The sequence below is a fragment of the Lissotriton helveticus genome, chromosome 4_1 (genome assembly GCF_964261635.1).
Source record: "Lissotriton helveticus chromosome 4_1, aLisHel1.1, whole genome shotgun sequence".
In the NCBI taxonomy this organism is placed as follows: Eukaryota; Metazoa; Chordata; class Amphibia; order Caudata; family Salamandridae; genus Lissotriton; species Lissotriton helveticus.
In genome coordinates, this window is record NC_136063.1 from 1,216,000,473 (window position 1) to 1,216,017,548 (window position 17,076).

The following is a 17,076-nucleotide window of genomic DNA, read 5'->3' on the forward strand; positions in this document are numbered from 1 at the left end:
TCTCCTGCATCCTTGCACACACTCCCCACATCACCATAGCTACAGTGGAGGACGCACCTTCTCATACCCCAACGCCAAGGCCTGGAACGACCTTCTCCTCTATCTCCAAACATCATCTTCTCTCCCGAAATTCAGAAAGGGAATCAAGACCTGTTTTTTTTTTTACTTATCCCAGTAAGAACCCAGTTATAAAAGCCTCAGTAAGAACCCAGTTATAAAAGCCTATTTTTTGTAATTCTGTCTGCTGAAAAATATATTTTATTAAGAGAACAATTCCGAACACTTAACTTGGTGATGTGCAAATGATAAATGTCTCCTTAAATCCAATCTTCATATATTATTGTCTATACACTATATAGTTTTATCAGTAAAACTGCATGTTAGTGGGAATGTTTTTTTCCATTTCAGTGGGAAGTTTACGGTCTGTAAATGTTGGTGTGCTGCCATATCATGATTTTGATATAAGTATATTTTAAAAGTGAGTTCTTAAACATGAAGTGAGAAACATTCCTGCATTTTCCCTGATGCTAATGCTAGAAGTGAAATAATAGGCAAGTCATTTATCCTGTGTACCCTATATGTGAGCTAGATTCTTATCATACATGGAGCAAACTTTGTCTATTTAATAAAACAAAAGCATTTTTTGTACAGCAGAAATGCTGGTCTCTCATATTTGAAGGTGCTCTCAAATATGATGAAGAAAAAGGCAGCGTTGTATAATGGAAATATCTGCCTAGGATCACACAATTAGTTACCAGTTTATGGGTCGAGTACATTATAGTTTTAGGTGAGTAGATTATTCATGTTGCTAGACCTGTAGATCTAGTCGGATTTGTACGATTGTTCAAAGCCTGGATCAACCATGGACTGCCCTGTCCCCCCCCCACCCCCCCAAACCCCGCCATACCCCAACACCTTCACCTCAATCTATCCTGCTCCCTGTGGTGGAAGGTCCTGCTCAACCTTCCACCACCCATTTAAATCCTAATTTCTCACCTCGCTGTCTTTTTGCGACTTCTCAATCTTCTACCCTCTTTTGCTGTTGTTGTGTTACTTTGTTGCTGGGTTCACTCACAACAAATTCCTCCCCATGCATATACATACACACATAAATATATATAATCATCTGCCATGCACCTCTTTACTCACTCGGTTTCAAAATGTACTTTAGCATCCCTTTCACAAACAGGTCCACAAATCTAATTCTAGACTGTTTACCGCATTTGTAATATTTACAAACCCTTTTTTTTCGCAGTGGGCATTGTTTTTGACTCCAGAATGGGTGACTTGCACACGTTCAAGCCATATGATGGCAGATCTGAAGATGAAAGAAAAATCCTGTATTGTGAAGTAAGTATTCCAGCACTTTCAATGTTTTTCAACACCCAAGTTGAGTTTGAGGTTGCATTTTACAGTTATGGAAGGAACCCATGACATACACCATCGTTTCCAGGCAGCTTGACTTTATGGGCAAAAGGAAATGCACAGCCAGTACCTCTGGGTTTGCGGTTTACTTTCAGGGTTGATATGTGAAATGCAGTTCTATTGAAAATTACTTTAGACAACCTTGCCATTTTTTAATTGGCCCCAGGGTGCTTATCTCTATTAGTTTGCCAGGTATCTTTCACTTTTTTTTAACAAGCAAAGGACGTTATCTTTTTAGTGTTCACAGAACATTGGAAATATAAGATTTAGTATTGGAGCGGATAATTTCAAGCTGTGTGAGCAAATAGTGCCTTTTTGTTCACTAGGCGCAAGCTACGTGGACAGTGGTACTTAAATATGGGTAGGAGGTTAGGCTTTGAGTTGAATTGGGGATAATACCTCTGTCGAGCAGGGAGAACAGAAGATGTAGCAAAATCATATGATAAAAAATATGGCATTAATAAACAGTGGCTAGAAACAACATCTTTGGGTCAAATGCTTGATGAGTTTTCTGCCTTAACTACTTCTCATTTTTTGTTATAGGTCTGTGAGATTCCATGTCGCACGCCATTGGATCTTCAAGACCATTTTAAAGGGGAGAGCCACAAGAAGGTAATATCATTACATTTATTGATCCAGAATAAGTTGGCGCTTTTTGCAGTATCTCATTATTTGAAAACTGTTTTTCAAAACTTGCAATGGATGGAATGTTTGGAGGTCTTCTGGCCTTAAGTTTAAAATGTTTTGTGAGCGATCGCTTAGAATGTTACACTACACAAACATATGCACATTCAGTGGCTCGTAGCTGTGTTTCTAGTTATAATAAGTTTACAATCGGGCTGTATTGTAATTGCATTTATTTAGCGCCTACTACCCCATACGAGGTGTCTAAGTGCTTTTACAGCAAGTAGCAGGCTACTCCAGAACCCATAAAGGATTAGGGGTGAATTTCTATAGTGAAAAATGAAAGTAATTTGAGTGGTGGACATGGTAGTCTGTTATTTGGATTGAAAAGGGTAGTGGAGAGATAGAGGGAAGGATTTGGAAATCTTTTTTTCGTTTGTTTTGGAGGTCATAGCAGTTATTTGGACTGAAAAGGATAGTGGAGGGCTAGAAGAGGGGAATAGGTTTACATTTATATAGCACTTGCTACCCCTGATGATGTGTTGAAGCGCTTTTGTCGAGGAGCACGCTACTCCGGAACCCATAAATGATTAGTGGTGAATTTCTATAGTGAAATATGAAAGTAATTTGAGTTTTGGATGTGTTAGTCTGTTATTTGGATTGAAAAGGGTAGTGGAGAGATAGAGGTAAGGATTTTTAATTTTTTTCTCCGTTTGTTTTGGAGGAAATAGCAGTAGGAGGAGGCTTGGGATGAGTAAAAGGGGTGTGGAGGGGGAAGAGTCAGAGGAAAGCGTTTAAAAAGGCTTGTTTTGGGTGTTCGGAATTGCATGAGTAACTTAATTTGGAACAGAATTAAACAAGTGGCGTAATTGAATATAAGCAGCATTCTTTTGCAAAACTTCATGCAGGTTTTGTGTTGTGATGGTTTCCCTAATTATTTCCCTCTTATTTCTATGTGTATTGATTTCACTGATGGGGTGTGGTTAAGTCGTTGGTAGTACACTTTGCCAGTGTTCTGATACATGCAAGACAAAAGGCTTGTATTCTCATATCAACGCAAAAGTGCACTGATCCTATTTATTCCTGCCGCTGTGTCCAGGGGTGGGGCTGCATGATGATGCACCAAGTAGGTTGTGGTGTAGGAGACTACATTCCTAACCAACTTGGTTTTACAAACCAGGGCTCGACAAATCCACTCGACCGCTCGCATTTGCGAGGTACATTTTGAGGTAGAGCTATTTTTAGGCCCTACTCGCTCTTTCTGGCGAGTAGAAAAACATACTAACTTTTGTCTTCAGTCTTTGAAAACGGAGCAAATGTGACCAGATAACCAGATTTAAAGGCCTTTTTATGGCTCACAAAGCAAATGAGCAATAAAGATGCCTTTAAATCTTATCTTTGTCACATTTGCTCAGCTTTCAGAGACAGAGGTCAAGTAGGTTACTGTTAGGTCGAGGAGATTTTTCAAGGTACTAGACCTGCAGGACTAGTACCATTTTTCAGATTTTTCGAGCCCTGCAAACATGTTTCATAGCGTTCTTCCTCCATTTTCAATTCCCACTCGGTCTCTCAGCCTTTGTGATGAGTGGTGGCTTGGTTGGAAGTTGTATCTCTCTTTTTGTAGCACTTAATTGCTTCTGACTGATTGAGTTGACTGTGTCCGCGATTTGGTTTGGTCTATTGTATTTGATTGCATTGTTACATGGCTTTGTAACATACTAGTGATACTTTACCAGTCTAGCACTTTGTCCATGGTATTAGGATGGTCCTCAGTTGTCATTAACAAATTGCCTATAGAGCCTTTCAGTTTCATGAACATTGAGGCATTTCAGATTTTAATCTCCTCCCACCTCCTGCCATTCTGGGACCATGGTAACTCTGGCCCACCCATCACCCTCTGTTCGCACTCTCATACAATTGTTGTGTGTCTAACTGCTCCTATTTGGCTGGATTTGTTTTTTTTTTTTTTTCTCCCTCGTTTGACCGAGCTGGTGGTTTGGGGAAGGGTCTGTTCATTGTAATATTTATAGGATGCCAAAATAGTATGTGTCCCATTGTGTATATTGTGGTACATTGAGGGGTGCTTCTGTACATGCATATAACGTTTTTTTAAATACTTTGCTATGCCCCTCTTCCATTTTTATTCAGAAGTGTGATTTGATTTTGATATTTATAATGTGCAGCATTCACCCGAAGGCATCAAGGCGCTAGAGACCCGCCGTACATACCATGGAGAGTAGATAAAGAGAGAACTTCAGCTCACCACTAGGCTGTGAACAACCAGGTTTTAAGGGCTTTACTGAATGGGAGCAGAAGGGGGATGGAGCGGAGTGCAAGGGGTAGGGAGTTCGAGAGTTTGCTTGCTGCCACCGAGGAATGCTCTGTCCCCCTACTTCTTGGTACCAATAGTTGCTTTTGGAGCGAAGAACGTAATGGTCTGCTGGGAGAGTGCCGTTTGAACACGGTCTTCAGCCTTGAAGGGTAGGGAGCGTACAATGATTTATGTACCATACAGAGAGATTTAAAACTAATGCGTTGTTCAATGGGATCTCCCTGTCAGAAATAAGGACAGAAGGGCAAGTGCTTGATGTGAAATGCCAAGACTCCGGAGTCTGTCCAGCAGAAGAGTAGGAGAAACTGTATTGAATGCTGCTGACAGATCCGAGAGGATTAACACTACCCCTTGTCCTTCATCTACTGTGCGCCTGATCTAGTCCGTAGCTGATATTAAAGCCATTTCTGTACCACAATGCCTCCTGAATCCAATGCTTGATGTTCTGCAGTTTCCATGAGCTGCTTAGTAAGATGTAGCTCCAGGATTTTTGCTGGAGCAGGGAGATGGGACGATAGTTTTAACAGTCCCTAGGATCAAGATTAGGTTTTTTCAAAAGAGGTCTGATAATGGCCTGTTTTCAAGGATGGGGATAGAATCCGGAATTATATTATTAAATAATTTCCAGAGGGGTTCTGCTATGGTGTCAGCAGCCATATGTAAGATTGAGGGTGGACACGCCTCCATCGGAGAAGTGTGGCCAAAGCTTAATTTTGATGGACTTTTCACCACTTTTAAATGCATACTTTCTCAGGGTAACTTTTTCTCTTCTAGATCTTCTAACTTCCATCTTTTTTTTTCTATTCCGTTGGGATTTTCTACCCATGGCACTTGACAGACTAAATATGTTAGATTGTTTATTGAAGTTTTTCACTGCAGACAGCGGAATGTTCTGCTTCGTAAAGAACGTGGCACAAAATCCGCTTACCACACATAATCAATTTTTTGTTCAAAGTACTCTAATATTTTCTTTCCAGTTGTCTTGAGTCTATAGAGGAATGAGTAGTGCACTCTAACTCTGTCTGGTACTATTTCTCTCATCTGGAATTTAATGCACTCGTCTATAAGAACTAGAATGCATCTCCCATTTACAAGCTTGTGGAATTCCGCTCTGACTCTTGTTCACGGCATCACACACACCTTTCCTCTCTTAATGCTTTGACTGTGTTATCGCTGCCCCCCTGCAACTTAATATTCTCTGTATTCACTAATTTTTTGCTCCACTATCATCAGGATGGTGAGTACTGTCTGCTGGGTACCTTCACAGTTTGTCCGTTTGATTGTCACATCCATGGCGATATACCTGTGTGAACCGGTAATTTTGTAGATGAAGAGCATGCCTCTGTCTACTTCTGCTGTAGATTATTCACCTGTAGAATAATTCCATGCCCCAGACCGGATCCGGAAATTTTAACCTCACATTTGTGATATGGGGCACTGCTCTGCTCCATATTGATGCTGGAAGTGGCATTAGATGGCAGCACTGACGCCATCTATTGCCCAACCCGGTGTAATGTCAGTTCCTTTTTGTTCTGCACCTTCTATGCTGACTTAGGGGCTCGTTCACTCCTGAAAGTTAAGCCTTTTCATCACAAATTCCACTCCAGTGCAGTGCTTTCAACCCCAAAAATAATCTGGCTTTTAGTCTTCAAAATAGGACAGCCTCTGGTTTCACCGTCCACCCTCCGCTCTATAGCAGGGTTCTAATAGGTTTAAGTAGATGTTTGTTATACTTGCAAGCAGCACAAAAATGTGCAGGTGAACCCTTATTAACAGCTTGATATGTTGTTGATAAGCAGTATCCTTTAGGTCGTTTAAGTAATGTGGCAAAAGTTATCTGTTGAATTGTTTGTCTCTTTTGGACATGGTCTTTTAGATTATAAGCCTGTGGTGTCTACCATCACACATGGACTCATCTTACCCGTTCGCTGGCCTACATGTTAGCAGGTGTTCCTTTTCCTGGATCTGTTAAAGGGAAAATTACCCAGGGATGCGTCTGTCTTCTCGGCACAGACCAAGGGGTTTCTACTATAGACGGCTCTAGGGCTTTTACATGAGTTTCTCCTAACCTGTTTGTCTCACTAAAAACTACATCTCTTGACCACATTCTCTGGTGCTGTAATCCTTAGTGCAGATTTATCTGTCTCTTGTACCTTAGTTGTATTCTAAGCATCTCTGTTGTGATTGAACATTCCTGTTACTCCAAGTCCTTTTGCCCTATGTTCAAGTCCTTCCACCTGCCCACTTAGACCTGGGATAGTCTAGTGCACATGAATTTTCGTTGATTAGTTACAGGATGAGCAAGGTGTGGCCAAGCTTTTTGTAGGTGAAGGTTTTAGAGAAAAAAATTAGGTGGGCAATGTCTGAGGAGAGGGGTTAACCTACATTTTAAGGTGTGTGACAACCGGGTCGGACTAGGATAAAAATAGGCTTGGGTGGCAAAATAAAAGTGGCCCCCATTAGTAGAACTGGTCCATCCGTCCCACAACTGCTAAAAAAATTAAAATGTTCCACACACACATCTCAGGCTAGCCCTTGAGGCACTACCTGATTGCCCTATATGCCAGTCTGTCCCTGTATGACAATGAAGAGTAGTACCTGGAGTAATGGATATTATTACCAGTGAGTAATCCGGGCTCTAGCTAATCTCCGCTTCAGGAAACCACAGTCCTTTGGTCTCCGGTACAGTGTGCTCCATCTCTCTGGACCAGTAAGTAGTCATGGCTGCATCTTCTAATTTAAAAAAGTGCCCGTGCAATGATGAAAGACAGAATATTACCCTTCGTTTTTCCGTGGCTCCTGAGCCACTGGCATGCTGGTTTAGACATCACACAGAGGCACAGCTTTCCCTTTGAAAAGAAAAGTTCGAGGCATGTGGGCCGCTGAATTCATAGCTGTGCATAGATCGCCGCCTAGGGTTGGGTCCGGATGATTGCACATTGTTGTCCTGGAAGAGTCTTCGAAGTATCACGAGATAGGTGGCACCTCCCTCGGACTACATTGCGCATGGGCATCCTCTCTATCCTCAAATTGTTTTTTTCCGCCATTGGGTTCGGATGTAACTTCCAGCACTCCAAGTTCAGAATCAAAGAAAACTTTCTAAAAGGCCTTAAAGGCCTTCGTTTGCGTCGGTATTGTTTCGATCGGTACCGAAGTACTTTCTTCAACGTTTGTTTGCACTCTGGTCGTCGATTCGGGCCATTAGGCCTTCTCGACGCCACGTGGATTGACGGTCGGTGGAATTAAGTCCATTCAAGTACTGCCTGCAGTGCAACTCTAAATTCCCGCACACAGCAGATAAGCATCCAGTGTGCAACAAATGTCTATCCCCAGATCATAATGAAGATAATTGTCTAGCTTGTGCCTAGTTCCGATCCAAAAAGACGATTCAGAATCGACGGGCGGCGAGTCAAGAAATGCAGAGGTCGACGATGAGGAAGAACTAGCACGCGCCGAAGACTCTGATCTAGAAGACCAATACTCCGAGCACGACTCTGAATATTATATCGACTAACAGGAAGAAATCGTCTATCGAAGACTATGAGCATGACATCGTAGCTGTCGAAGACGACTCCGATGACAACGAGGGGCGAACCGTGAGTACACCGCCCCATATAGACACTACACCCCTATCGGAGACTCAGGTCGAGGCATCGCTGGCCTTAGCCAAGACCTAAATACTGGTTCTACAGCCCTGCCTTACCGCCCGGCTAAGAACATACAAAAAGAGCCTTCTGAGACACATAATCCAAGGCCGGCTCCATCAAAACCGAAAGTAATCGACACGACCGTCTTCGGACCGAACGTTGTCGAACAGAGCGTCACAAAACTAAAGGGCGCCGAGCCTAAGGCCACCATACCAGAAAAGCCTTCGAAGCCTAAGGCCGTCGAATCGACCAAATCGACTTCGACCGTCAAAAAAAGGGGAAAAAGCCGGTCACCGAGGAGAAAAGGGCTACGCCCAAAACGGTTGTCAAACTGAAACCTAAGGTTCCACAGACCAAACACATCGAGTCGAAGACGCAGGCTCCAAAGACACCTCAAAAGCCAAAACAAGTTACCGAACCGTCAGACGCTCTGTCCAATAAAAGTGGTGAAACCGATAAAGGATACCAGACGACAAAACCGGTCGGTCATCCGCAAAAAACACCACAGGCACCGAAAACAGTCGAAACAACCAAAGGCATCGACCCGAAAAAAGTTAAACAAAAGACATCGGCGCCGAAGCATAAGACTGTGGAAGAGGAGCTTATCCATCCAGATCCCTCCACAAAAGATCAATCCAAAATATATATTGACCCAGATACTGGGAAAGTGACTGTTTACACAAAGAAGAAAAGACCGTTTCCTGCGGAAGACTTTTCTACTAGTCCTCTCAAAAAGAAAAGGGACTGTTCTACTTCTCCTATTCTTTTCCAACCTCTCTCCTGCTATGCCTACTACTCCACACGCCCCATACTCACCTGCACACTCTGACCACAACCTAGATGAGGATCAGGATGCAGAAGGGGGTTTTGGATACCCACAAGACCCATATGTGGACCCCAATATACAACCATGGGGTGGGGGGGTGAGCCAGACAATGAGGGGACTCTACCCATTACAGACCCTACGGTATACCCTGTAAGACCATCACCCACAGAGGACACAGTAGCTTTTAACTCTTTAATAGAGCAGCAACCTACCATCATGTTGACATGCACTCAGATGCTGTAGAAGAAGATTTTCTATTTGAAACGCTAGCTACATCAGAAAAGTGTCAAAACACTCCCCCATGTTAAAGGGCGTCCTAAAGCATGCAAATGACATTTTTAAAGACACTGCTAGGGCACGTGTCATTAACCCAAGGTTAGAAAAAAAGTATAGGCCGGCACCAGTAGACCCTACTTGCATCAAGGACCAACTACCTTTAGACTCGTTAGTAGTATCCAACGCACGAAAGCGTGCTAATTCCCAAACTACTGGAGAGGCTCCTCCTCCTGACAAGGAGTCCAAAATTTTAGAAGCATCAGGCAAGAGCGTGGCAGCTCAAGCAGCAAACTCATGGAGAATAGCCAATACTCAGGCCTTGCTAGCCAGATATGACCGGGCACACTACAATACTTTAGAGGAACTTCTCCAACACTTACTTGAGCCCAACAAAGACCAGGCAGATGAACTTATACAGGAAGGAAAGCTCACCACCAATGCCTCCATTAAATGCTCTCTAGATGCTGCAGATACAGCTGCCAGATCTATCAACACAAGCGTACTGCTTAGGAGGCATGCATGGCTTTGCATTTCTGGATTTAAAAACAAGGTACAGGCCACAATCCTTACTTAACCAGCCTATAAATCCAGATTTTTTGTTTGGTCCAGCAGTTGACTCCATTCTGGACAAAATGAACAAGCATTTGCAATGCAATAGGTCTCGGGTTAATTAAGTTTGAGCTATTGGCATTGCTAAATATTGCAACACCAACTGCAACAAAAGCTATTGGTGTTGCATTATTTAGCAATGCCAATACCTCAAACTTTAATAATGCGACACCTATTGCATTGCAAATGCTTGTTTTCCTGGTTGTTGGTACCTGTGGTGGGGCACTACGTGCGTCTACGCGCTGTACAGCAGAACACAGTTCTCAAGTGTATAGTGCCCCACGCTGGTATACCCCAACACACTACGAAGGCTAGTCCGATGCTGGCGTGAGGGGGGGTGGAAGAAGGGTGGGAGATCGGGGGGGGGGGGTGAAAAGTTAACGCCATTCCAGATGAGGGGGCTGTGGCTGTGTGTGGTGGGGTAGAGCTGTGGCTGTTACATGGGATCGGGCACAAGCAAAGACCAGAATGTTTACAGGTCCGTGCTCGGTCGCAAGTTGTTAAGGGCCATGCACAGCAGCTCTTTTTAGTTATTAATCAGCAGCTGCCTGCTTGGAACTTGCCGTGCTGGGTGATGTTATTTCCCCCTCGGCAATTCAAGTTCACAGCCCTGAATGGCGTGGGAGCCTGTCTTTCAGTTGGAAAGCACCTCTTAAACACTCCCAAACCGTTCCGTGCCGCATTTTAATTGAAGAAAAGAACCGTTAAACGGCATTTATTGGGTGGTGCTCGCTGGAGGACAGGGATCCGTGCTGGGGAAACACGGTGCTCGCTCTCATTAAAAGGGAGGAATAATTACTTTTAAAACATGGCAATTAATGCCTCGAGCCTGTAAAAGGAAGCTAGTCCTCGCGCCTCTGGCAAGGTTTTGTGCACCTGCACCGAGGTGTGTGTGAGTACACTCGACGTCCAAGGAGTGTGCCTTTGTGCCTCTGAGAAATACACATATTCGATTGGGAAGCGTTCCGGAGGTCTTTGCGAGATTTGTGATAATTTAAGCAGCTACAATAATACCTACAAAACGAAACCATTAAATTGTGTTACATTTCTCTGATCATTCCTAAAGCAAGGTTACTTGAACTGTCTGCGCTGCCATGCATGTATATCATTATTCAGAGGAAAACGTGCGGTCGTTGCTCCAAAAAAAGTCACACTTAAAGTGCTCTCGCTTGTGTGAGTCGGACGTGGTGCACGCGCACATATGCTTTCAGTTATCGCGGCCCGTGTCTGGCCACAATAATTGAAAAAACAAGACCGTGCTGTTATCAGCTTCGCGCGCCCCTCTGCAGATCCCCCTGCATTCCAGAGAGCCGCGCGACGCTATCCGGTCTGCCATGCCATGCCATGCTGTGGAGACAAGACCTGGCCGCGTGCACAACGTTATCCTATGGGGAAACGCGCGCGGCCAGGTCTTGTCTCCCTTCGTCGTTCTGAGACGCCGACTATAGTTCTCTGGCGAGAACGCGCTTTCAACGCGTTTCTAGCCGAGACCTAAAAAGGACACTGAGACTGCAAAGTCCCAGCAACACAGGGGCTCCTTTCGTCGCTCCACTTACAGAGGAGGAGCGCGAGGTAATGCATCACAGCAACCCTCCACATACAAGTCTAATACACAATCCGCATACAATAAGAACACAGAGGTGGATACAGAGGAAATAATAACAAAGGCAGAGGATGTGGAGGCAATGCCAATAGATCCTCCACTACCACCAAACAGTGACTTATTGGCACTACCCCCAGACCATATAACACCGGTCGGGGGGAAGTCTACAACAGTTTCTGCCAGTCTGGTTAAACATCACTACAGACAAATGGGTCCGGCAAATTATCCAACATGGCTATTGCCTAGAACTCATATCCACACCACCCAACATACCACCCGTACACCGTCCAATGTCACAGGAACATATAACATTACTGCAGCAAGAGGTCATCAGTATGCTGCAAAAGGGGGCCATGGAAACCAGTCCCACTCCAACATCAAGGAACGGGAGTATACTCGCTATACTTCCTCATTCCCAAGAAGGACGGTTCACTCAGACCAGTATTGGACCTCAGGCCCCTCAACCTGTACATTTTATCAGAGCATTTCCACATGCTCACTCTGCAACAAGTCTTGCCATTGCTGCGTCAGGGAGACTTCCTAGCAACTCTAGACCTCAAAGACGCATACTTTCATATACCAATACACCCTGCTCACAGAAAGTACCTAAGGCTTACAATTCAAGGACAACACTACCAGTTCAAAGTCCTACCATTCGGTGTCACAGCAGCTCCACGGGTGTTCACCAAATGCCTAGCAACAGTGGCGGCACATCTCAGGAGGCAACACATTCATGTGTACCCATATCTGGACGATTGGCTAATACACGCACCATCGTCCCAGCAATGTGCCAGCCACATGTCAAGAACGATTCATCTCCTGCACAGTCTAGGCTTCTCACTAAACTACCCAAAGTCACACCTACAACCCTCCCACGTCCAACAGTACCTGGGAGCGACAATAGATACACTAGCGGCAAAGGCATACCCCAACGCAGCACGGATCAACAGTATACAAATGTTAATCCAAACGTTCAGGCCACAACACTCATTGCCAGCTCAAGTGTTTATGCAACTGATAGGCATGATGGCATCGTGCATATTTATAGTCCCTCATGCCAGACTACACATGCGTCCGCTACAAGAGTGCCTAGCAAGGCAGTGGAACCAGGCTCAGGGACAATTAAAAGACCTAGTGTTGGTGACCAGTCGTGCATACAACTCTCTGCATTGTTGGATTCCACAAAACCTTTGCAAGGGACGACTGTTCCAAGAGCCTGTCCCACAAATAGTGATGACAGCGGACGCATCCCTGCTAGGCTGGGGAGCCCATGTCCTGCATTACACAGTCCAGGGGCTATGGACTATACAACAGAAAAAAATGCACATCAATCTTCTAGAGTTGATGGCGATCTTCCTAGCCCTAAAAGCGTTGAAGAAACAATTAGGCAACAAAACTGTGTTGATCCGGACGGACAACATGACAGCTATGTATTGCATTCAAAAGCAGGGAGGGGCACACTCCCCACAGCTGTCGCACCTGGCTCAAAGAGTGTGGAAATGGGCCATTCAGAGGAACATGTTTCTCATGGCAGAACACCTCCCAGGCAAGGACAATCAAATAGCCGACCTCAGCAGACACAGTCAACAAATGCACGAATGGGAGATTCCCCCCCAATGTGCTCCAACCATTCTTCCGGAAGTGGGGACAACCGGAAATAGATCTGTTTGCCACAAGCGCAAACGCAAAATGCCTGTACTTTGCCGCCAGGTTCCCACATCCGCAGGCGCAGGGCAATGCGATATGGATGAACTGGTCCGGCAAATTTGCGTACGCTTTTCACCCAGCGCCATTAATCCCGCTAGTGGCACGCAAACTGTGCCAACATTCCCGGACGCTAATCCTAGTTGCTCCCACGTGGGCAAGGCAACCATGGTACACAACGTTTCTAGAACTGTCAGTGGTGCCTCATCAGAGACTGCGACTCACACCCAGTATTCTAACTCAGAACCGTGGCGAAATCCAACACCCAGATCCGCAACAGCTGAACCTGGCGATCTGGCTCCTGAGATCCTAGAATTCGGATACCTCAACTTGCCTCCAGACTGCATGAATATTATCAAAGAGGCAAAAAGACCCACTACAAGGGCATGTTATGCAGCAAAGTGGAAACGTTTCGTCATTTACTACAAAAACATAAACCCATTAGATGCTTCTACACAAAACATCATTTGCTATCTCCTGCACCTACAACGTTGCCATTTAGCCTACTCATCCATCAGGATACATCTAGCTGCGTTGGCAGCATACCTCCAAAACAGGCAACACCTTTCACTGTTTAGAGTGCCAGCAATAAAGGCATTCATGGAAGGACTCAAACGAGTAATTCCACCAAAACACCCACCTTACCTGTCTGGAATCTAAACGTCAATTTAACCAGCCTTATGGGACCACCTTTTGAACCACTACACTCATGCGAACTACAATTTCTTACTTGGAAGGTGGCTTTCCTAATTGCCATTACTTCACTTAGAAGAGTTAGTGAGCTACAAGCCCTAACTATTCAAGAGCCATTCAGTCAAGTACATGCCAGAGTAGTTCTCAGAACAAACCCTAAATTCATGCCAAAAGTGATATCCCATTTTCATATAAATCAAACAATAGAACTGCCAGTGTTCTTTCAAAATCCACTGACAGTAGCTGAAAGGGCCTTGCATACTCTAGATGTCAAGAGAGCTCTACTATACTATATAGATAGAACAAAGGCATTTCGAAAGACCAAACAGTTTGTTGCTTTCTCACCGCAACCCTATCTCAAAATCAGGTATAGCCAGATGGATCGTTAAGTGCATTCAAATATGTTATTTAAAAGCAAAACGCACCTTAACAGTTCTCCCTAGGGCGTATTCTACATGCAAACTAGGGGCATCCACGGCTTTCCTAGGAAATATTCCTTTACACGAAATTTGTTGAGCAGCCACATGGTCAACCATACATACATTTACCAAACACTATTGCGTAGATGTACATTCCAAACAGCAAGCTGCTTTAGGACAGGCTGTTCTCAAAACTCCTTTTCAGACTGCTGCAGCTGACACAGGCGGCCACCGCTAGGGGAGATACTGCTATACATTCTATGCACAGATATGAATTCAGCAGCCCACATGCCTCGAACGGAATATGCTACTTACCCGTATGCATCTGTTCTTGGCATGTAGGGCTGCTGACATTCATATCGCCCACCCACCTCCCCGGTGCCTGTCGCAGCTACACATTCACTCTTTGCATGGACATCTTTCTGTACTATACTACATCTCTGCCACAATGGCGAAAAACAATCTGAGGATGGAGAGGATGCCCATGCGCACTGTAGTCTAGGGAAGAGCCACCTATCTCGTGATACTTCGAAGACTCTTCCAGGACAACAATGTGCAATCATCACTAGGCGGCGATCTATGCACAGATATGAATGTCAGCAGCCCTACATGCCAAGAACAGATGCATACTGGTAAGTAGCATATTCCTTAATTTCATTAAACGCTAATAACATATTGCTCTTAGTTAGAAATCCCTGCGAAAATCTTCCCCTACCCATTTGAAAAAATACTGGTAAATGAAAGCTGCTTAGATGTTTTAGACAGAAATACTGGTTTAGAAATTGAGACTGTCGATTTCATTGTGTTGTATTTGATAAGCTCACAGTCTGCTTTTTGTAATGAGCTAGCACTATTATCTGTCTAGTTTGATGCTCTTGCGCATGTTTTTCTATTAATTTGGATGTTGCAATTTACTAATAGTGTGCCTTAATGTGTCTGACCAGTGTTTGACATATGTTTGTGAACATGTTCGTATAATTTTTGCTCTGAATGTATATTTGGGAAGAATCCTGCACATTGGGGGGACAAAAAGGTATCCACATCTTTATGCTCAGCCTCCAGCTTCAGCCTATTTTGAGTTCACTAGGTCACCATAGAACCCATAATACTTGGTTATTATATATAATATGTATATTTTTTCTATAGTTAGACTTATCAAGTTAACACATTGTGCGATAGTGTTGGGTTGCATCTTTTAAAGTTTTACAAATTAATGTATTTAATGCTGGGTTTGGTTTTAAATTGGTCTGGTCAGTTCTTTAAATTTCGGTAGCTAACGCACTTGCATCGAAAATATTAATGCTTAGCTCTTTGATAACGTTGTTAATTTTATATAATTAGGTTTGTTTGCATTTTGCTCAACGAAGGATGAATTTTTCCAAATCTGGCGTTAGTAATTTGAAGATCCACTTTTACCCTGGCTGTGTCTTCTCAGTCACCCTTATGTCCTGGTTCCAACCGATATTTCTACCGCTACCTTAAAATGGACTTTCTCTTAAATATTGGGTGTGTTGTTTTATCCAGAGCTTCCACACGTGCTGCAACTATATACAGAATATTGAAAGGTTTTAGTTGGTGTTTTGTTTAGAGAAAAGTTGGTCTTTGTTACACAGTACAGTGTTTAAGTACATAAAATGAATTAATAATTTTTCCCCCTTTCATTTTGGAAATGATTCGTCTACTCCCACTTACAGAAAGAGAGAGCCATGATGTTTGGTAAGCTAATTTCTGTTTTTGATTTGAAATTGTTTCATTGACATTGGCATTTGGCAAATAAATGTTAATCAAAGTTAAAACGCTACAGCATGCTCTTCTCAGGTGTGTCTTGAGCCTGTAACTTTCCTCCAAATTAAGGCCCGAAAACTAGTTGTCGTCTCTGATGTGTGGAACCAAATGGGAACATTATTCTCCGAGGCCACTTTTTTTTTTTTTTTTGCTTAAGTGGAATGTCTGCCAAAGAATCAGCGTTGATTATCTCGTTTGGGAGAAATATACTTTTGGTAACCGATCATTCATCTCTCACTAATAAAAAATAATCTCCTTGAACTGGGAAAAAAGCATATAATGTCAAACGCAGATGTAATTGGAAAAATTGCCTCAAATCGTGATTGGCCTCTAAAATGGTTAAAGTTTCTCCAGTATTATATCTTGAAATCTGTTTTCTCAGTTGTGTTCAACCGCTAGTTTTGAGACCAGATTTATACAGGCTGACACCTGCCCTCAATGTGATGTAATTATTTTGTTGCACAAAATGGCTAGCCTTGTGGTTCTATTTTCTGCCCAGTGATTGGTGATAAGTGCCTTGCTTGCGTTTGTGGAGATCAGTGTCTGGGAACAGGTGGAAACAAGTGAAACTCTAGGATGCAACAGGAAGCCACGTATAACGGGGGACAAATGAGAATAAGCATAGCCATTTCACTTGCCTCACTTATTTGTCAGCCATATGTGGCCTCCTTTTGTATAGCTGAGAATCTTCATGTTAGTCCTTAAAATGGGTCCTCAGTCATAACTGCAACCTGTTACCTTCTTTTACAAACTTTCTGCCCTGGTCCAAAACGTTTAGTCTATGTATGTATGCATGCCGATGCAAATCAGTTATGAAAGCCTGCTGAAAAATGAGAATCCCGTGAAATATGGTTTGTGATGCAGGTTTTTGATGTCTGTGCATAGCACTCACTCATCGGTCATGTAAAAGCTGAGATCTATACCAAAAAGGCATATAATATGTATCCAATATTTTCCAAGAACACCACCTTCACTACTGAAGACTATCTGCTGCTATAAACAAGCCTCATTTTGAACATGCAGGCAATGCATTTCTTATTGTGTTGCTTTTTAAAGATTAAATGTTCTTAACTACACTAAGTTCCGCCCATGTCGTTGAACTCTACCCCCCCCAATTACCAACAAGCATTTAA

General features: G+C 43.5%; 1 protein-coding gene across 1 annotated transcript in view; it reads left to right on the forward strand.

Moving 5' to 3' along the window:
* LOC144829050 (uncharacterized) overlaps positions 1-17,076 on the forward strand; it is a 491,023-nt gene that overhangs the window by 41,458 nt on the left and 432,489 nt on the right. The window contains exons 2-4 of the mRNA XM_078687792.1: positions 1,256-1,350; positions 1,969-2,037; positions 15,853-15,874. Coding sequence (XP_078543918.1) covers positions 1,279-1,350; positions 1,969-2,037; positions 15,853-15,874 — 163 coding nt within the window. The 5' untranslated portion in view covers positions 1,256-1,278. The remainder of the gene's footprint in view (positions 1-1,255; positions 1,351-1,968; positions 2,038-15,852; positions 15,875-17,076) is intronic.